This window comes from Bos indicus x Bos taurus, chromosome 27, assembly GCF_003369695.1.
Source record: "Bos indicus x Bos taurus breed Angus x Brahman F1 hybrid chromosome 27, Bos_hybrid_MaternalHap_v2.0, whole genome shotgun sequence".
Lineage (NCBI taxonomy): Eukaryota > Metazoa > Chordata > Mammalia > Artiodactyla > Bovidae > Bos > Bos indicus x Bos taurus.
In genome coordinates, this window is record NC_040102.1 from 7287827 (window position 1) to 7310483 (window position 22657).

General features: G+C 38.0%; 1 protein-coding gene and 1 long non-coding RNA gene across 4 annotated transcripts in view; one reads left to right on the plus strand and one right to left on the minus strand.

The window, feature by feature from the left end:
- Positions 1–584: 584 nt before the first annotated feature.
- On the plus strand, positions 585–7130 carry LOC113884933. Its single transcript, XR_003509064.1, has 2 exons — positions 585–790; positions 6948–7130. It is a non-coding gene; the product is annotated as an uncharacterized LOC113884933 (long non-coding RNA).
- Positions 7131–15419: 8289 nt separating this feature from the next.
- Positions 15420–22657, minus strand: part of GPM6A (glycoprotein M6A) — a 257612-nt gene continuing 250374 nt past the window's right edge. For all 3 annotated transcript variants that reach the window (XM_027529712.1, XM_027529711.1, XM_027529710.1), the window contains exon 7: positions 15420–17516. In XM_027529712.1, coding sequence (XP_027385513.1) covers positions 17364–17516 — 153 coding nt within the window. In that variant the 3' untranslated portion in view covers positions 15420–17363. The remainder of the gene's footprint in view (positions 17517–22657) is intronic.

Consider the following 22657-nt stretch of genomic DNA (forward strand, 5'->3'; position numbering starts at 1 on the left):
AGGTTTGATTTGTCCTTATCTTTATAGATTCTCAACACAGATTAGTTTTAAGACCTTTCATGTCTTCTGACATGGAAATTTAATGCTATAAGCCCATTTTCACCTGAATTCTACAAGTTTTGATGTGCTGTATTTTCATTTACATGCCATTCAAAATATGAACTGAAAACAAAATCAAAATTTCTGTTTTGATTTTTTTTGACCTATGAGTTATGTAACAGTGTGCTACTTTATTTCCAAATTTTGAAAGACTTCATCAGATACCTTTCTATACTGACTCCTAGGTCATTTTGTTGTGGTTACAGATCACATTTTGATGGTTTTTCAATTTATAGCAATGTGTCTTACCACCCAGAATATAGTTTATCCTTGCGAATGGTCTGCATGATCTTGATATGATTAGTAATTTCTGTTGTTGAATCAGGCTTCCTTTGAAGATTTGCTTAGGATTGATTCAAAGCAGCCTTTGGTCCAGGGCTAACATGCCCACTGTGGAGCTGCTGTTTCTCTCAGGCCTGCGCCCAGTGCTCGTTTATTATAAAGTCTTTCTATTTTGGGATTTTCACTGCATGTGCTTCAGGCAATGTTTGTTCCATCGCTTTCCAGTGTTTCCGCATCTTCTGGTGGTACCCTTGTACACATTTGCAGAGCAGTAGTCAAAGACGTATGTGCATCCCTCTGCTGACCCACGGAGTTTATCTTTTGTGAGGCTCCCTCCTCTCCGATAACCTGCTTCACACACTGAAGCCACCTTGGTGGGCTCAAACACCAGTCTCTGTCTCCTCAACTGGTAAGTACTGCTTGGCTTCCCCAGCCTGTACCAGGGCTTCCGGACCATTAGTTGAGGCAGGTACATGGTTGGCTTGATTTGTTCCTTCATGTCAGGAGTCACAGCACACTGCTGCCTGTGGGCCAGTGTTGGAAAAGTATTATTTCATTTTTGTCTGGTTTTCTAGTTGTTTATGGCACGACAAAATTCCCAGTCCCATGTACTTGATTGTGTTTAGTCTATTTGCAACCTTCTGTTTTTGAATTACATTTCTTTCAGGTTCACATTTCTCACAACTATGCCTATCTTTGAAAGAATGACTATTAATTTCCATATTTTACAGAAGAGGAAAATAAAGTTTAGAGAAATCAATAAATGGGCTAGGCATAATATTTTCTTCCTCTTAGGCTGTACCCTACACTGATTTTCTTCAACAAGAGTTCTAGGAATTTGAAATCAGGCAGTTGTTGAATACAGTACTATAACTTAATAATAAATTAATATCTCTGTTTTCTTATATGCAAATGGAAATAACAAAAATAAACTCTCAGTAGTACCTCATGATAATAAGCATTGATATATATAGAGTTACAATTTGGATGATAAAGATGACGGTTAAAAATCGGTGCTCCTATAACTGGTCTTCATATCAACACTCCATACATATTCTGCATTGCTTCTCTCACAGTATTAAAATTAGTGGTAAAAAAGGAATTGAACTCTAATGTCTTTATTGCTCATTTAAGGCTCAACTTAATACATATCTTGTTTTATGTTTTATCACCTTGAGCTGTCCAATCTGTCACATGAGTGTGTGATGACTATTTTTGTTCAACATCAGTGAATATTACCGTCAACTTTTATTTGTGCTTAGTTCATCTTCTTAAAATATCAATTCAGTTCACTTACTCAGTCGTGTCCGACTCTGTGATCCCATGAACCACAGCATGCCAGGCCTCCCTGTCCATCACCAACTCCCGGAGTCCACCCAAACCCATGTCCATTGAGTCGGTGATGCCATCCAACCATCTCATCCTTTGTCATCCCCTTCTCCTCCTGCCCTCAATCTTTCCCAGCATCAGGGTCTTTTCAAATGAATCAGTTCTTCACATCAGGTGGCCAAAGGATTGGAGTTTCAGCTTCAACATCAGTCCCTCCAATGAACACCTAGGACTGATCTCCTTTAGGATGGACTGGTTGCATCTCCTTGCAGTCCAAGGGACTCTCAAGAGTCTTTTCCAATACCACAGTTCAAAACCATCAATTCTTTGGTGCTCAGCTTTCTTTATAGACCAACTCTCACATCCATACATGACCACTGGAAAAACCATAGCCTTGACTAGATGGACCTTTGTTGGCAAAGTAATGTCTCTGCTTTGGAATATGCTGCCTAGGTTGGTCATAACTTTCCTTCCAAGGAGTAAGCGTCTTTTAATTTCATGGCTGCAGTCACCATCTGCAGTGATTTTGGAGCCCCCAAAAATAAAGTCAGCCACTGTTTCCACTGTTTCCCCATCTATTTGCCATAAAGTGATGGGACCAGATGCCATGATCTTAGTTTTCTGAATGCTGAGCTTTAAGCCAACTTTTTCACTCTCCTCTTTCCCTTTCATCAAGAGGCTCTTTAGTTCTTCTTCACTTTCTGCCATAAGAGTGGTGTCATCTGCATATCTGAGGTTATTGATATTTCTCCCAGCAATCTTGATTCCAGTTTGTGCTTCCTCCAGCCCAGCGTTTCTCATGATGTACTCTGCATATAAATTAAATAAGCAGGGTGACAATATACAGCCTTGAAGTACTCCTTTTCCTATTTGGAACCAGTCTGTTGTTCCATGTCCAGTTATGACTGTTACTTCCTGACCTGCATACAGGTTTCTCAAGAGGCAGGTCAGGTGGTCTGGTATCCCCATCTCTTGAAGAATTTTCCACAGTTTATTGTGATCCACACAGTCAAAGGCTTTGGCATAGTCAATAAAGCAGAAATAGATGTTTTTCTGGAACTCTCTTGCTTTTTCCATGATCCAGCGGATGTTGGCAATTTGATCTCTGGTTCCTCTGCCTTTTCTAAAACCAGCTTGAACATCTGGAAGTTCATGGTTCACGTATTGCTGAAGCCTGGCTTGGAGAATTTTAAGCATCACTTTACTAGTGTGTGAGATGAGTGCAATTGTGCGGTAGTTTGAGCATTCTTTGGCATTGCCTTTCTTTGGGATTGGAATGAAAACTGACCTTTTCCAGTCCTGTGGCCAAATTTCCAAATTTGCTGGCATATTGAGTGTAGCACTTTCACAGCATCTTCTTTCAGGATTTGAAATAGCTCAACTGGAATTCCATCACCTCCACTAGTTTTGTTCATAGTGATGCTTCCTAAGACTGCTTGACTTCACATTCCAGGCTGTCTGGCTCTAGGTGAGTGATCACACCATCATGATTATCTGGGTCGTGATCTTTTTTGTACAGTTCTTCTGTGTATTCTTGCCACCTCTCTTAATATCTTCTGCTTCTGTTAGGTCCCTACCATTTCTGTCCTTTATTGGGCCCATCTTTGCATGAATTGGCTTCAAAATAGCTCTTGCTTATAGCTTGGGGATAAACATTTTGGGATTATATACTTTGATAAAGCCTGATGTAGTTACCACAGTTGCTTTTTGTTCATTAAATGGGATTTTATCCTTTCAAAACCAAACTATGTAGTAATTTTGACATAACATTATTTAGGATAACAAATCAAGATGCTCGCATTGATGTGCAGTGTTTAGCCTCTGCACATATGTCATCCAGAGCCAGAAACCAAGATTTTCTTGTTTTCAAAAAGACTTGGAACAGTCAATCTGCTGTTAAATATTTTGTGCCTACTTAATCCTTGTGTAATCCTTGTATAATCCAATTTCTTGAGTTAATTTGTTCATTTATAAATGTTTCCACAGCATTTAAAATTAAAAGCTAATGTAGTTCTAAAATAGAATTGCATCCTTCATAAATATAAAATGACTTTATAGTGAAGGTATATTTATATCTTGTTTTTCAAGATTTTTCTAGTTTTAATGTAAGCAGGCAGCATTCCATATTACACAGAACCTGGCCCAGCTGAGACCTGAGTCCATCCCGTAGTGAGTTTTGGAGTCTTTAGTGATTTGTCGCAATTTTCTTTATGGTGAGACCCACAAGTGTGCACCTTGGAAGCTCATGACACCGTCGTGGGTGACTTTCCCCAGAATCTCATTCTGTTTCTCTACACAGGCTCACCAGTTTCCCCTGGGCTCTCCTCAGTTCTCCAGCTTCTAACTGGAGGTTCCTTTGCCTCATTCTGTCTGACATGTTTCTGTCGTAGCCTCTGCATCTGAGGCAGGAGGATAGGAAATTATTTAAAGTGCAATAGATGATCACACCATCCTCTTAAGACAATAGTCCCTTCACTCTGCAAAAGGGACACCTCTGTCACAGCTGTCTCCGTCACTACCCCAGGCTTGCTAGGGAGCCGAGGTGTGAGAAAGCAGAGAAAATGAAACCAAACGGGATTTTCTCTAACCTCCTTCCCTAGTGGCTCAGATGGTAAAGAATCTACCTGCAGTGCAGGAGACTGGGGTTCACTCCCTGGGTCAGGAAGATCCCCTGGAGAAGAGAATGGCTACCCACTTCAGTATTCTTGCCTGGATAATCCCATGGACAGAGGAATCTGGAGGGCTACAATCCATGGGTCGTGAAGAGTCAAACATGACTGAGCAACTAACACTTATCACTTCCCTTGTGTGTTAGGAGATCCCCATCATGCTCCTCAAACCAGAGCTGGAGGACTCCCCTGGAGCTCTGTCTTGGTCCTTGATGATGCCACTTCCAAATCTGCAGCTGCATTGAGCCAAGACCAAAGATAATAAATGGGGAAAAAATTAGGTAAAACCACCACTAATTGAGGAGTACTTCATAGTCTAGTTACTTCTTTAATAAGCTTATTACTATTTACTTTTTTAAAACTAGACTTTATTTTTTACACTAGTTGTGCTTTCACAGCAGTATTGAGCAGAAGGTAGAGGCTTCCCACATACCCTTCAACACACAGCATATACCCTCCAACAAGATGGTACATTTGTTGCAACTGAAGACCTATACTGACATACCATTATCACCCAAACTCTACTAAAGTTCACTTTCAGTGCTGTACATTCTGTGGGTTTAGAAAAATTTATAGTGATACTATTTGCCATTTTAATGTAATACGGAGTAGTTTTACTGCCCTAAAAATCCTCTCCACCTAGTAATCCTTCTCCTCACTGACCCCCTAGCAACCACTGATATTTTTACACACACACACACTCTCTCTATATATATGTATATAAGCGTGTGTGTGTGTGTGTGTGTGTGTGTACACCAGAGGATCCTCTCCTCTTCCCAAATATTTTTATTAGCGTAATGAAAGCTGAAAGTTGTCACTGAATTCTTCCAGGTAGAAATGTTTCTCTAAAGTTATAAAGCAAAAATTAAGATTCAAAGAAACTGAACAATGATATTTATAGACTACATCTCTTATTTAACATGCAAACTGTTAATATGCTTTTAAAGGAAAATAGGTAAGCTAACAGTTTCAGGAAGCTAGTAGACAAATATTCCCTTGTAGCATATTGTCATTGGCCAAGACAAAGCTCTACCAAAGAGCAGATGCATTCCAGTATCTCTGTTGTTATGAAATGGAGAGACCTAATCATTTTCTTAGGCAATTTATTTGCCGTCCCAGGATCAATACTTTATATCAGAGAGTGGGCTTACCGTGACAGCATGACCTTCGAGTTGGCTCTCCTTCAAGTGCTATAAAGCACACTAAAGAAAATAAACAAGCCACAGTAAATATCCCCTCAAGTACAATTTTACTTGAAAATAATAAGACAAAATAGAAATATAACAAAATGATACATTAATTTGGTACCTCAGGTTTGCAGCTTCAAGTTAGTTGCAAAATTATCCTAAGGCATGTCATTTAAAGCTCCTGATATCAGTTTCCTAGATATAAATCCTACAAAATAATGGTTCCACAGAAAAGTGATGAAAAACGTCTAAGTACCTTTAAACTGAAAAGGGTTCTAAAGTGTTAGATTTGATGACAATGCACAGACATGCTGTATTATTGATCCCAGAGGTTGAGCCATGTAATGAGATGACCAGGAGCAAGCATGAGTTTATTTCAAAGTACAGGATGGTCACAGACCTACTCTGTCATCAGGTTCTGATAGTGATTCCATAGTGCCATCTTAAAGTATGAAGAATGTGTGCATGCTAAGTCACTTCAGTCGTGTCCACTCTTTGCGATGCTATTAACTGTAGCCCGCCAGGCTCCTCTGTCCATGGGATTCTCCAGGCAAGAATACTGGAGTGGGTTGCCATGCCCTCCTCCAGCAGATCTTTCCTACCCAGTAATCGAGCCTGTGACTCCTGTATTGCAGGCAGATTCTTTACTGTTGAGCCACTCAGGAAGCCCATGAAGAATAATAAAGGTTAAAAAAAAATAAGCTTTCATTGAAAAGTAGCTTACATTGACATCAGCTTACATGCTAACTCATCTTCCTATTTTAACTCACTCATCACTGGAAATCTTTGTTCCGAGGTTTAAGCTATTTCTTTATCATGAAAAATCTGAAATGATGAGACAACTCAGTACACAAGGTTTTTCAATCCAAAGTATGAGACTTTCCCAATTTGTGATTTTTTGGAACTAAGGGCTAAAATACAAGATACTATTTATGCAAACAAAAGTAAAGACATACACTTTGCTATATACAATCCAGTCTTGCGTTTGGATCACCTACAGTTGATTGTAATCATTTGTAAACTCCTTTACAGAATATTATTGTTGAAAGGACCACACGATGAAGGAACTCTTTCCTTAAAAAACTGATACTCTGTTTTTTATGTAAAATAATTGTCATTTCAAACATGATTAATTTGTATACACTGATTTTACAAAAAAGACTGCAACTGTTTTTTGGGAAGCCAACTGTTTTGCCTTTTAGCACAACATTATAAATTATAAACACATAAATTGCACCCATTTTTTTCATGAACAAAATGGGAAAATAGTAAACTGCTAAAATAGTCATTTGGGCAGATGTCTGAAATAGTTGTAATAAAGAAACAAGCTGTCATCAGATTAATCTATTTGGTTATATTGTTCCTTTAACTTTTTTTACAGAATGCTACATATTCACAGTGAAATACTGAGTCCAGTGTCCTATAGAAGTCACAGGAGCAAAGAAAAGATGACGTGATGTTATTACTTTCATCTACTCCTCACCTCATGTGAATCATTATGACAGAAAACCTGAAATATAATTCAAGGTGGTTTAATAAATTATTATATTTTGGGGGCAATTCATTTAATGTCTCTGAGTTTATTTATAAATGAAGAATTTTTTAAAAAAAAGGTCTCTACAGTCCTTTTCAACCCTCAAATGCAATGATTATAGTGATATAGTTAACTGTTTAAGACATAGTAATGTAATCAGATCTCATCTGTCAGCTACTTCACACACATCATTTGGAAAACGTTTTGAAGTGGGTACCATTTTATTCAGATTTCAGTTTCACAGATACGGTTCAGTTCAGTTCAGTTCAGTCACTCAGTTGTGTCTGACTCTTTGCAGTCCCATGAACCGCAGCATGCCAGGCCTCCCTGTTCATCACCAACTTCCTGAGTCCACTCAAATCCAGTCCATTGAGTTGATGATGCCATCCAAACATCTTATCCTCTGTCGTCCCCTTCTCCTCCTGTCCTCAATCTTTCCCAGCATCACAGTCTTTTCCAATGAGTCAGCTCTTCGCATGAGGTGGCCAAATTATTGGACTTTCAGCTTCCACATCAGTCCCTCCAATGAACATCCAGGACTGATCTCCTTTAGGATGGACTGGTTGGATGTCCTTGCAATCCAAGGGACTCTGAAGAGTCTTCTCCAACAGCATGGTTCAAAAGCATCAATTCTTCAGTGCTCAGCTTTCTTCATAGTCCAGTTCTCACATCCATACATGACCACTGAAAAAACCATAGCCTTGACTAGATGGACCTTTGTTGGCAAAGTAACATCTCTGCTTTTTAATATTCTGTCTAGGTTGGTCATAACTTTCCTTCCAGGGAGTAAGCGTCTTTTAATTTCATGGCTGCAATCACCATCGGCAGTGATTTTGGAGCCCCCCAAAATAAAGTCTAACACTGTTTCCACTGTTTCTCCATCTATTTGCCATGAAATAATGGGACCAGATGGCATGATCTTGGTTTTCTGAATGATGAGCTTTAAGCCAACTTTATCACTCTCCTCTTTCTCTTTCATTAAGAGGCTCTTTAGTTCTTCTCCACTTTCTGCTATAAGAGTGGTGTCATCTGCATGTCTGAGGTTATTGATGTTTCTCCCGGCAATCTTGATTCCAGCTTGTGCTTCCTCCAGCCCAGCGTTTCTCATGATGTCCTCTGCATATAAGTTAAATAAGCAGGGTAACAATATACAGCCTTGACATACTCCTTTTCCTGTTTGGAACTAGTCTGTTCTTCCATGTCCAGTTCTAACTGTTGCTTCCTGACCTGCATACAGGTTTCTCAAGAGGCAGGTCAGGTGGTCTGGTATTCCCATCTCTTGAAGAATTTTCCATAGTTTATTGTGATCCACACAATCAAAGACTTTGGCATAGTCAATAAAGCAGAAATAGATGTTTTTTCTGGAACTCTCTTGCTTTTTCGATGATCCATCAGATGTTGGCAATTTGATTGCCTTTTATTTCCTCTGCCTTTTCTAAAACCAGCTTGAACATCTGGAAGTTCATGGTTCACGTATTGCTGAAGCCTGGCTTGGAGAATTTTAAGCATCACTTTACTAGTGTGTGAGATGAGTGCAATTGTGCAGTAGTTTGAGCATTCTTTGACATTGCCTTTCTTTGGGATTGGAATGAAAAGTGACCTTTTCCAGTCTTCTGGCCACTGCTGAGTTTTCGAAATTTGCTGGCATCTTGAGTGCAGCACTTTAACAGCATCATCTTTCAGGATTTGAAATAGCTCAACTGGAATTCCATCACCTCCACTAGCTTTGTTCATAGTGATGCTTCCTAAGGCCCACTTGACTTCACATTCCAGGCAGTCTGGCTCTAGGATTATCTGGGTCATGAAGATCTTTTTTGTATAGTTCTTCTGTGTATTCTTGCCACCTCTTCTTAATATCTTCTGCTTCTGTTAGGTCCCTACCATTTCTGTCCTTTATTGGGCCCATCTTTGCATGAAATGTTCCCTTGGTATCTCTAATTTTCTTGAAGAGATCTCTAGTCTTTCCCATTCTATTGTTTTACTCTATTTCTTTGCATTGATCGCTGAGGAAGTCTTTCTTATCTCTCCTTGCTATTCTTTGGAACTCTGCATTCAAATGGGTATATCTTACCTTTTCTCCTTTGCTTTTCACTTCCTGTCTTTTCACAGCTATTTGTAAGGCCTCTTCAGACAGCCATTTGTTTTTTGCGTGTTTCATTCAGCTTAATTTGATTTTTAATGCAAGGGAGTCATCATGTATCATGTACATGAAATGAAGTTGATAGACTGAAGTATATAGGTTCATTACTTTGGGCAAACTTGTGCATCCATATGGCCCCCACCCCAATGAAGCCTGATTACTTTCATCAACTCAGGAAGTTCCCTCCACAGCTTTTGAAAGAACTGAGATGTCTGATGACAGCCCACAAGGAACTGAATCCTGCCGCAACACTGTGGATGAGTGAGGAAGCTAAAAAGGGGCTCCATCCCAGGCGAGCCTTGAGATGGGTGAGGTCTGCTACGAAGATCCAGAGCCAGATGACCTGGATGGTCTAGATAAACTGTGCCTGGACTGCTGACCCACAGAAACATAATACACATTGCTTTAAGCCTCCACCGTTGGGGTAATTTGTTAGGCAGCAGTAGAGAAGGACACAGTGACAACAGGCTTGTAGTGAGATTTGCATTTGCTTTGGGAGACTCAGTGCAGTGTTTGCAGATGCATTCTCCAGACTGGAGGCTGTCAGAGTGAAGGTGATTCTATGGTTGAGCATCTCAGTAGTTTTTACTTAAAAGGCAGGAAGAGCATGGTGCCCTTCGAGGTCAGGTGGTAAAGAAGCTGCAATCATTTCCATTAGCAAGGAGAGAGAGAAGTAGACTTCTTGTGAGGTTGGTTTGGGCAGTTTTTTTGTTTTTGTTTTTTTTTTGTATTGTGCCCAAATAATTCTAGAATGCTCTTTGTTTTGTCTTGCTCCATCATCAATTGACTTATTTTTGATTTGCTGGTCTTTAAAATTGTTTATGTTCATCTGGAGAAAATTTCTAATAGCCAAACCAACTACCTCCCATTTGACAGCAGTCAGGGTTCTTTTTTCTCTCTTTCTCAATCCATAAATATGCTCCAGACATTCTTGTACAACTCTTTTTTTGTGGACCCCCCCCAAAAGTTCATTTCTTTTGAATAATATCTAGGAGTAGAGTGTTCATAGTCTAGGCAGATGTATAATTTCATAAGTAATTGCCAACCATATTCTTTAAAATTTTTTATTTTAATTTTTAAAAATATTTTTTACAATTTTGTGTTAGTTTGTGCCATACAATTATATTCTTATCAGTAATCTATGAGAATTACAGATGCTGTACATTTTCAAAACACAATGTTGAAAATTTTTCAATTTTAGCTATTCTAATGAGTGTAAAGTAGCATCTTATTTTGGAAATTATTTTAATTCCCCTGATGATTAATGATATTGAGCATCTTTTCAGTGCCTATTTGGCCATCTGTACATCTTTTTTAAAATTTATTTTTATTTGGATGATAGTTGCTTTACAATGTTGTGTGTACATCTTCTTTCTCAAGTTTCTATTCAAGTCCTTTGCCCAATTTTATTGGATTTTCCTTTCCTTATTGATTTGTAGGAATTCTTTGTACATGTTGAATATATTTCTTTTGTCTTTTATCAAATGTATGCACAATGAGTACTTTTATCCAGTTTGTAAATTTTGTTTTCATTTCTTTGTCCTTTAATAAGCTAAGGTTTTAAATTTTGATAAGAGTCTAATCTATTACTGGCTCCTTTAGACTTTCACAACCTGTCTAAAAATTTTGCCTATCCAAGGGTCAGGATGATATTCTTCTCTATCTTCTTCTAGAAGCTTTATAATTGTAACTTTTATGATTGGGTCTATAATCCACTTCAGATTAATATTCAAGCATGGACATGGAACAACGGACTGGTTCCAAATTGGGAAAGGAGTACATCAAGGCTGTATATTGTCACCCTGCTTATTTAATTTATATGCAGAGTACATCATGAGAAATGCTGGGCTGGAAGAAGCACAAGCTGGAATCAAGATTGCCGGGAGAAATATCAATAACCTCAGATATGAATATGCACCTTATGGCAGAAAGCTAAGAGGAACTAAAGAGCCTCTCGATAAAAGTGAATGAGGAGAGTGAAAAAGCTGGCTTAAAGCTCAACATTCAGAAAACGAAGATCATGGCATCTGGTCCCATTACTTCATGGCAAATAGATGGGGAAACAGTGGAAACAGTGACAGACTTTATTTTCTTGGGCTCCAAAATCACTGCAGATGGTGATTGCAGCCATGAAATTAAAAGACGTTTGCTCCTTGAAAGAAAAGCTGTGACCAACCTAGACAGCATATTAAAAAGTAGAGACATTACTTTGTCAACAAAGGTCCATCTAGTCAAGGCTATGGTTTTTCCAGTAGTCATGTATGGATGTGAGACTTGGACCATAATGAAAGCTGAGCACCGAAGAATTGATGCTTTTGAACTGTGGTGTTGGAGAAGACTCTTGAGAGTCCCTTGAACTGCAAGGAGATCCAACCAGTCCATCCTAAACGAAATCAGACCTGAATATTCATTGGAAGGACAGATGCTGAAGCTGAAGCTCCAATACTTTGGCCACTTGATGCAAAGCACTGACTCATCTGAAAAGATCCTGATGCTGGGAAAGAATGAAGGCAGGAGGAGAAGGGGACAACAGAGGATTAGATGGTTGGATGGCATCACTGACTTGATGGACATGAGTTTGAGCAAGCTCCGGGAGTTGGTGATGGACAGGGAGGCCTGGCATACTGCAGCCCATGGGGTCACAAAGAGTTCTATACAACTGAGTGATGGAACTGAACTGATGACTTTTTTCCATTGGGTTACTACTTTGGCACTTTTGTCAACAACTTGTCATCGATCTATCTATATAAGATCCCAACTCCTGTCCATTGGCATATTTGCCCATTTTTACTCCCAAATTAATTTTTATTATGAGAACTTTCAAATAAATCTTGACGTCAAGTGGTATAAGTGCTCCAACTTCATTTTCTGTTTTGAGTGTATTGCAATTACAGATCTATTGCATTTCTAATTTTAGAGTTGATTTTAAATTTGTTCTTATTGTTGTTTGCTTGTTTAAAGATTGGAATAAGCCATCAGAGAGTGAAAACTGATGATTCAGGAGAGACTGGGGAGAGGGAAAATTTGCTGGATTGATCTCTACCCTTCAGTAGGTGACAGGAAGTGGGATCTAAAATACATCAAGTGTGTCTGGCCTGAGAAACATGAGCAATTCATCCAAATTGAAAAGAGAAAAAGCAGATATTGATACAGATAGATTAAGAGATTAGTGATGGGGATTCATGAAGATGTTCTTCTGTTTCTCATTTCTTCCTGAAATAGGAGACAAGTTCTAACTAAATGAAAAGAAGGCACTGGAAGTTTGATAAGAGAAAACTGTGATACAGGAACCATCCAGAGGATGTAAAATGGTGAATGCTCTAGGGCAGAAGTCAGTAAATTATGGACCTCAGGCTAAACATGGGCCACCATTTGTCTTTGTAAACAAAGTTTTATTGGAATACAGCTATGCCCATTTATCTGGAGAAAGGAATGGCAATCCACTCCAGTATTCTTTCCTGGAGAATTCCATAGACAGAGAAGCCTGGCAGGGTATAGTCCATGGGGTCACAAAGAGTTGGACATGACTAAGTGACTAACACACACGCCCATTTATTGACACATTGACAATTACTCTTCTTAAATTATAATGTCAGTTAAGAAGGTACCATAGAGAGTTCACGGCCCACACATAAATCCTTAAATATTCACTATGTGGTCGTTCACAGAAAAAGTTTCCAACACCTGTTTTAGGAAAATAGAGTTGATTTCTTGACAACTCCTAGAGCTCACCTAGACTTAAGTGATGTTGGTCAGTCTGGGCATGTGATTTTCTCCAGTCATGATTAGGTATATAGGTTCAGATGTGGACAGAAGATGAATTAAAGCTGGGGTGGCATTTTACCCTGTGAGTTTAAGGAAGAGAGAGGGTCAAGGATGTTGAGGATTTGCCAAGGGAATGGGTACAATGATGGGTCACGCAATGTAAGTTAGTTATTGGAGGAGTTGAGGACATATACGAGTAAAAGGCTGTAAGATCGAGATCAATAGATATATGGTCCCAGTAGAGTAAATAAGCTGGAAAGATAGCAAATAGGAGTTAGAATGCATACAGTTTATACAAGGTTGACAATTATTGAAAATGATGAGCTTGGGGATTTAGCAGTGGCAGTGGGTCTCGTTTAATCAGGAGAAAGATATTTACATTTGAACTAGCAGCATTTTATACAGACTTGCCTACACTGACTTTGAATAATCTGTCATCTAAAAACCTTGCTTATATGCATAATACATCATGTGAAATGCCAAGCTGGATGAAATACAAGCTGGAATCAAGATTGCCAGGAGAGATATCAGTAATCTCAGATATGCAGATGACCCCACCCTTATGGCAGAAAGCAAAGAGGAACTAAAGAGCCTCTTGCTGAAAGTGAAAGAGGAGAGTGAAAAAGCTGGCTTATAAGATCATGACATTCAGTCCTGTCACTTCATGGCGAATAGATGGGGAAACAATGGAAACAGTGACAGACTTTATTTTCTTGGGCTCCAAAATAACTGCAGATGGTGATTGCAGCCATGAGATTAAAAGACGCTTGCTCCTTGGAAGGAAAGCTATGACCAACCTAGACAGCATATTAAAAAGTAGAGACATTATTTTGCCAACAAAGGTCTGTCTAGTCAAAGCTATGATTTTTCCAGTAGTCATGTATGAATGTGAGAGTTGGATCATAAAGAAGGCTTAGCACCGAAGAATTGATGTTTTCTAACTGAGGTGCTAAAGAAAACTCCCAAAAGTCCCTTGGACTGCAAGAAGATCAAACCAGTCAATCCTAAAGGAAATCAATCCTGAATATTCATTGGAAGGACTGATGCTGAAGCTGAAGCTCCAATACTTTGACCACCTGATGTGAAAAACTGACTCATTGGAAAAGACCCTGATGCTGGGAAAGATTGAAGGCAGAAGGAGAAGGGGACGACAGAGGATGAGATGGTTGGATGGCATCACCGATGCAATGGACATGAGTTTGAGTAAACTCCAGGAGTTGGTGATGGACAGGGAGGCCTGGCATACTGCAGTCCATGGGGTTGCAAAGAGTCGGACATGACTGAGTGACTGAACTGAACTGAAATATAAGCATATATTTTTACATAGAGAAATGAACTTTTAATTTTTCAAAGATTAAATTATTTTATAATGATCAGTTTTTGAAAAGCATATATCATGAAATTTTTGTTCATGTTGAAGTTCTTTAATGTTTAGTTCTTTATTATCTTGTTGCTATGCTTAGAAGGGCTTCCCTTGTGGCATAGTGGTAAAAGAATGTGCCTGCCGGTGCAGGAGATGCATGAGACTTGGTGTCGATCCCTGAGTCTGGAAGATCCCCTGAAAAAGAAATAGCAACCCACTCCAGTATTCTTTGCCTGGGAAAATCCCATGGACAGAGGGGCCTGGCGGGCTGCAGTCCGTGGGGTCACAAAGAGTTGGACACAAATGAGCACAACAACAACAAAGTTAAGCCTCTCATAAATACTGGAAAGAATAAGAATTATTATTTCATAAGGTTTGAATAGGGGATAGTTTTTTTTATTGTCATGAAAGTGATTTTTTAAAACAAGACATTTTCCCACGATCTACTTATAATTATTGTAGCTATTAGTAATTTAACTATGAAATTTTCAAATTGTCATTTACAGTAATACATAAATGAAGAATAATATAATTCCTTAGGTTTTATGAAAGTTTAGATTTTTTAGATAACTTTTATCATTTGTAAATTGCCATTACTTGATTTGGCCAGAAGAAATTACATCCAAAACAAATGAAGTCTGGAAAAAAATTTTTTTTCATTTCATTGGTCTCACCTTGACATTTTGAAGCAAACCAATAAGTCATTTTTTCTTTCTGAATTGCATTAGACATTTTTGATTCTCTGCTAGTTTATGAAACATTAAAGAAAACACAAAACAATAAACATTAGGCAAGGAAACAGCATAAACTGAGAGTTGTTATCATTTGCTAAATGGAATGGCCTCCACTTCACCCTCTCCCCTCTCCCCAGCATTCCCCCGCTGTAGGTCATGCACAGACTTTCATTAAATTATGAAGCGTTAGGTCAGCTCAACCAAGGCAATAAGCATCCTATGGAAACAGCACCGACTGAATTGGAAAGAATGCACACACAGGAAAGAGGAATAAACAAAACAAGAAAGAAAAAACAAAAACACACTGCAGAAACTAATAATAAGTACACAAAGTACACAAGTGTATTTATTACATTTGCAAGCACTTTGTTCTACATTTCAAAAACGCCACCATCAAGCTGTTGGCACATTTATGTACAAAACAGATTAATTGTAATGCCTGCTACAAAGCACTCTTTGTGAAAATACAAACTCTAATACCAGGAAAAAAAAAAGCCAAAAACATCAACATCATTACATAAGTTTAAAAGACAGTTTTAAAAATCATCACAAACTGTTAAGACACAGAACCGAAACACTATAAGATAGAATTTAAAGAAGCCCATTAATACTTTTGCTGAATATCTGTAATACTGCATATATCAGAAAAATGTTGAACCAGTAAGATAACCTAAGTGTAAAAAAAAGAAGCAAAACCCCAAATTAATTAAATAATACTACAGAATGCATAATCATGCCACAGATAACCCTAGTAATACACCCCCTACCTACTACAAGAATTGTAAAATTATGGATGATGCACAACTAGTCATTGTACAAAGATTGTTTCACTCAATAAATTTTATTAGAAATGCACTTACACTGAGAAAGGATTTCACAATGGTCAAATAGTGCACAATACTACCTAGTTTTTATACACTGACAAGCAAGTCTTGTCAGGCTACATCATTTTAAAAGACACTTTACAGCATTCTTGTAGCGTTAGAAATAACCGGAAGAAGAGTTAAGGTTAAAACAAACACCAAATTTGGTCCAATAATACTGATTGCTTTTTTTTTATTCCTTTGATAGGTACGTCTTATAAATGAACACGAATGAACATTTGGTTAAAATGACTTACTTGAAATAAAAACACAAGATATCACTACACTTTGAAAGGATACATTGTATAGTGGCCTCTGACCTCACTTTAAAAAACACTACAGGTAAACCAACATAGATTGGAAGGCTGCAAGCAAAGCTATTATAGTAATGGAAGCCTTTTCAAATATATCATACACATTGGAGGGATCGTTTACAGAGGTGCAATCCATTAAAATGCTTTAAAGTAGGTAAAACAACTTCGGAGGGGTTAGTGTGCTTATTTTTAATATACCACCTTCATAAAGGTAATTAATGTTCCACATTAGCATATTAAAAGTTCCAATCCAGCCACTGCTTAAGTCACAAAGCGATCATTCGCCAACAGTCCATGGTAGTTATTTCTGTTAAAGTCATGTCTATACTAAACTTTAAAAGGTAAGCCTGGTGTCACTATCTTAAAAAGGTAACTAGCCATGCATTAGCATCACTGTTTCTACATGCTCACAACAGAAACATGAGTCATCAGAGAGAAATGCTTTTAAGTACATCAAGAAAAGAATAGTGTTAACAAAGATAAGAAGCACTTTTTTTAAACCTACTCTTACAAATTTAGAAATTGCACCTTAGATTGATGAAAACATTAACCAGGGCCTATAGCAACACGGCCACTGATCTTCAGACAGGATTTTTGTGTTTCGAGTCATCATGATATCATTTCTGTCTATTGTCATAATGTACAGTGGTCCCTTTGAAGGTTACCTGTAGTTAAACTAGTTACTGAAATCAAAACTAAAAAGTATAAAAAGCTACTTTTCTTTTCAAAACATAAGAAAGAATGCAAAAGGTATAATGTATAACACATGGAAGTGGTTAAAAATCAAATCTCTGCATTTGACAATATTAGTTTCCTTGATCTTACAGAATTAAGTGAGTTTGAGAAATTTAAGAAAAGAAAAAAAAAGCTGGATAGGAGCTTGTAGAAGAGATCTGATTACACCAATTTAACAAATTAGGAAATGAAGTGCTATACAACAAAGACATGTATTCGGGTGATTCATAAGTCACCCCCCCATATCATTGATGAGAAGCACTTCCATTTTCTTTTTCAAAAGATTGGATGGTTGGATGGCCCTTAGTTAAACACCAATGCATTGAGTGACAGAACTGGAAGATGGTGTTTATGTGTACGCATTGAGCCGCTCTTTGGAGCGAGTAGAGTGGATGTCGTGAAGCTCCTGCTCCTCCTTGGACTTGATGTCTTCATACTTCTGCATCCGGCAGGCGTCTTTCACATAAGCCCAGTTGGCAGACAGAACCATAAGGTAGTGGACCTAATCAAAGACAAAGATAATTGATGCGGGAAGTCTGTTCTGTGTCCTCACTACACCTTGCTATTAGGAAAGAAATGTTCAAATTATATACTTCTGTGGAACGTGTTCATTAACAAAATGGGATGAAGATTTCTGCTGTAATAGAATGTAAATAAAATATTTTCCTTCCTCACTCCCCCTACGGTGACAATATCTTCTTGGCACACTTTTTTCAGTATCTCTTTCTTCTTCTTCAGCTTTGAGGAATCCAAGGGTCTTAATTCAATATTTTAAAGCTTTTACGTGATGCTTCCTGTCCTTCTGCCCTCACTCAAACTATAGACTACACATTTTATGGTTACGTATTTACATTTTCTAATCTATTAAAGGAAACAGTCTCATTTACAGTGGACCCCAGTGAACTGGGACTAATGAAATGATACACTGCCCAATGTGTAATAGAAAACAGGTTCATGGAAACCCCAACATAAACCTGTGGATTCAATTACGTTAGTTTTCCACTCGATGAATTTTGCACTTTACATTGCAAACTACAAGATAGCAAGCAATGTGTCATATGAATCTTGTATTATTTTGTTTAATTTTTTAAAAAAATGTTTGTTTGTTTATTTGGCTGCACTGTTTATTTAGTAGCAGCATGCCGATACTCAGTCTTCACTGCACCATGAGAACTCTTAATTACAGCAAGTGGGATCTAGTTCCCTGAGCGTGGACGTAACCTGGACCCCCCGCTTTGGGAGAATGGAGTGCTAACCACTGGATCACCAGGGAAGCCCCTGAATCTTGTACATTTATATACATTCATAATAGCTAGAATAGTTCAAGAAGGAAGCTCCCTATTTTTCCTGAGGAATAAAGTGTGAAATACTGAAGCTCCTGGTTTTACCTGAATAGACTGAACAATGAGATCACTTATTTGTTTTTCTTTCTTTGCCCTCCTCGTAGTCTTTGAGAGAGAAAAAGACGTTTTCCAATGGGTGGATTTCGATGGATGAATAGGAAAGAGAAACTAAGTTGTCGGGTATGTACTTTCTCTGAGCCTTAAAGAGTAGCATTATTTTTACTTAAAGTAAAATAGAACAGGAAAAGTTTTTATTCAATTATGGTGATATTCTATATTGTGTATGTTACAGGTATACAGTATAGTGATTCACAATTGCTAAAGCTTATATTCCATTTATAGTTATTATAAAATATTGGCTGTATTCCAGTGTTGTACAATATGTCCTTGTAATTTATACATAACAGCTTATATCTCTTAATACCCTGCCCCTATGTTGCCCCTCTTCCTTCCCTCTCTCCACCCGTACCTACTAGTTTTTTTTTTTAATTTCTGAGTCTGTTGCTTTTTTGTATATTCACTAGCTTGTTGTACTTTTTAGATTCCACATAGAAGCGATATCATACAGTAGCTGTCTTTCTCTATCTGACTCATTTCACTTAGCACAATACTCTTCAGGTCCACCTGTGGTGTTGCAAATGGCAAAATTTCCTTCTCTGTTGTGGTTGAGTAATATTCTATTGTATATACGGAATATTACTTAGTAATATTCCATTGTATAAACACCTCATCTTTTTCCATTCATCTGTTAATGGACATTAGGTTCCTTCCATGTCTTGGAAATTGTAAATAATGCTGCTATGAACACTGGGGTTCATGTATCTTTTTGAACTAGTAATTTTTCTTTTCAGATATATACCCAGGAGTGAAGTTGCTGGGACATATGCTAGTTCTATTTTTAGTTTTTTGAAGAACTTGAAAATTTTGATTAGTCAAGATAGGAGCTAGGCTCATTCTAGAAAAGTAGGGATGAACATTAAGAATACAAGGTTTTATGGACTCTGTGGGAGAGGGAGAGGGTGGGAAGATTTGGGAGAATGGCATTGAAACATGTAAAATATCATGTATGAAATGAGATGCCAGTCCAGGTTCAATGCACGATACTGGATGCTTGGGGCTAGTGCACTGGGACGACCCAGAGGGATGGTATGGGGAGGGAGGAGGGAGGAGGGTTCAGGATGGGGAGCACATGTATACCTGTGGTGGATTCATTTTGATATTTGGCAAAACTAATACAATTATGTAAAGTTTAAAAATAAAATAAAATTAAAAAAAAAAAAAAGAATGCAAGGTAAATTCCAAACGGTGTCTACTGTAATATGTTCATGTTCAGGCAGTCAATAGGCAGTAGAAAGGAATTTTGACAAAATAATTTTGATGCAGCGATACAGTAAAGCAATGAAATTCCTCTCAAATTCTGTATTTTGCTTCATTTGTTTAGAAATTGTAAGCCACAGGGAATTAGGAGCTCTGAATTATATTCTTGCATTTTCATAGTGAAAGCTTAATCACTATATGTATGTGGATTAAGTAAAGCTTGTACACATAGCCAAATTTGTATTGTTGTTGCTGTGAAAATATCAAGGGCCTTGGAGAGTGCTTATCAAGCAGCTGGTACTCAGAATATTTGCCATAGGAATGAATTTATTTTTAGATGTTCAGAAACTTTCTCTTTGAAATCTGAGAAAAATATGACCCTTAAATTATTACTAAGAATCTATGAGTGAAATACTAAAAAGAATGTCAACGTTACTGAAAAGAATGTCAGCATTACTCTATTTTAGAGACTGGAGTTTCCCAGCAGGTTTTCAGATATTTCACCTGGCCCTAGGTTAATGCAAGCTCCAGGCTTGCTACCGGACCTCAGCAGATGAATCCTGATCACTGAAATCTAGAGATGCTAAGTTGACTACTTTTGTCAGCAGACAGACCTTCCTAATATAGTGAAAAAAATAATGGAGTAGTGCTATACCCTGCTTAGTCGCTCAGTTGTGTCCGACTCTTTGTGACCCTATGGACTGTCCTTTGTGACCCTATGGACTGTGACCCTATGGACTGTCCTTTGTGACCCTATGGACTGTGGCCCGCCAGGCTCCTCTGTCCATGGTGATTCCCCAGGCAAGGATACGTGAGTGGGTTGCCATACCTCCTCCAGGGGATCTTCCCAACCCAGGGATTGAAGCCAGGTGTCCCGCACGCGGGCAGAGTAGAGCACACGTGAATCTTAGTCCAATTCTTACAACCCTTGCCTTAAATGACAGAGGATTTTTAAATACCTTGGTAGAGTGAAATTCATTGCAATTTTCTGAAATTTTTATAGAAATAATTATGGTAGCTGTCTTCTGAGATTTGAAATGAGATGTGTTGAGGTTAATGACAGTTGCTATCTTACAAGTACTGATAAAGCATTTGATGGTAACTTCAACAAAGTATATTTTAAAGAAATGTTAGCTAATAGCAGTGCTATGGTAGCTATATTAATACTGGGAACAATAGAAGTAGTTCTATCAGTATTTTCTCTGTTTCCAGAAACATAAACTTGTGATGTCAATCAATATTTAGAAGTTATTTACTTCTTAAGGAATTTATGCTTTACCTTTATTTGGATATCTAAAAGGATGCTTAGTACTTATGAAAGTAATCTTCTAAACTCTTGCTGTTTGAAATAAAATTTATTTATAAGTTAATTCCTAAATCTATGCAGATTTCTTAAGAAATATATAACATCTAAATTTTCTGTCAACTTAATTCATTTTGATATATGGCAAAACCAGTACAATACTGTAAAGTTAAAAAATTAATTAAAAAAATCTTTTGATAATAGAATCACTTTATAGGAAGCATTTTTAGAGTCATTTAAACACTATTTTGTTCAGACAGGTACTTTTCTCTAATGTATGCCTGAAGGCATGTGTTTTCACACAGAATTTTACACACACATATGTTGCAAATGCAAACAAATACTTTATTATGTACTTCTTTTCAGAAAATGATTTGATAGATGTTTTATACATGGGTGTGCATTGCTTGAAGATACACGACCCTAGATTTATCCATCAGACAGAAATGTGTGTGTGGATGCAGGTGAACAGATGTTTCCTGTTATCTCACAGCCAGGCTATTTGGGATTATGGGGTCTGGGATATCACTGCCCAGAACCTATGGATGATTCTATGTTAAGAATATAAGGCCTTTGCTTATTGTTTTATTGTGACCCCTCAATTACTCAGGCAGTGAGATCTTGTTAAGCACCTCATATTCTGAAGTGAAATTCTTGTGGAGACGTTTATACACCAAATCTACAATGTTGAGCAATTAACATGATATTGAATTAAAATATCTGAAAATCCACTATGGCCCTGATATGGCTGTTTTTGTCAGGTATTTTTGAAAATAGGGTGGTGCTAGTGGTATAGAACCTGGAGACATGAGAGATGCTGGTTCCATCCCTGGGTTGGGAAGATTCCCTGGAGGAGGCCATGGCAACCCACTCCAGGATTCTTGCCTGGAGAATCCTATGGACAGAGGAGCCCAACTGGTGGGCTACAGTCCCTGGGGTTGCAAAGAGTCAGACATGACTGAAGTGACATATATACACATTTTTGCAAACAGTTTTATCAAACAGAGTCAGGTCTTAATACAAATTGATTTCTGAAGTCACTGAAAATAACTGGTCCGAAGTGGCTCACCAGCACATTGTCTCTGCTTTCCTGTTACTAGTCTTTGACAAGAGAAAAGCACTCATTTTTCCCAAATGTTCCTTTCACCAACACGTTGGACAATGTATTGGCACCGTAAGGAAAGGAATTAGATAGTTCCAAATTAACTCATCATTTCTGGGTATTGAAGTAGCTACTCCATAGCTGAGGTTACTGGGCACCTTCTAGAGCTCTCTGCTACTTAGATTCTGCTGCTGCTGCTAAGTCACTTCAGTCGTGTCCGACTCTGTGCGACCCCATAGACTCCACTTAGATTCTAGGACACGAAAATAAGGACCGAGGAACCCGGCCACAAAAGCTCCTACTATGTGCAAGGTCCATGTTCATTGTTACCACTTGGCCTTCCGCTAAACAAAATGGAACTCATGGTGAGTTACAAAGAAGAGACTGGATATGGCAAAATTCAGGTCCTCAAAACTTGGTAAAACCTGACTTTCAGGGCTTGTTCTTAATATTTTTAAGAAAGTTATATACAGAAGATATGACCAGAAACTACTAAGGTTTATGTGAAGAAAAATAATCCTTTTTTCATAAATGACTCCATAAGGAGGAAAAAAGTGTAACATAAGATAAGGAATTGA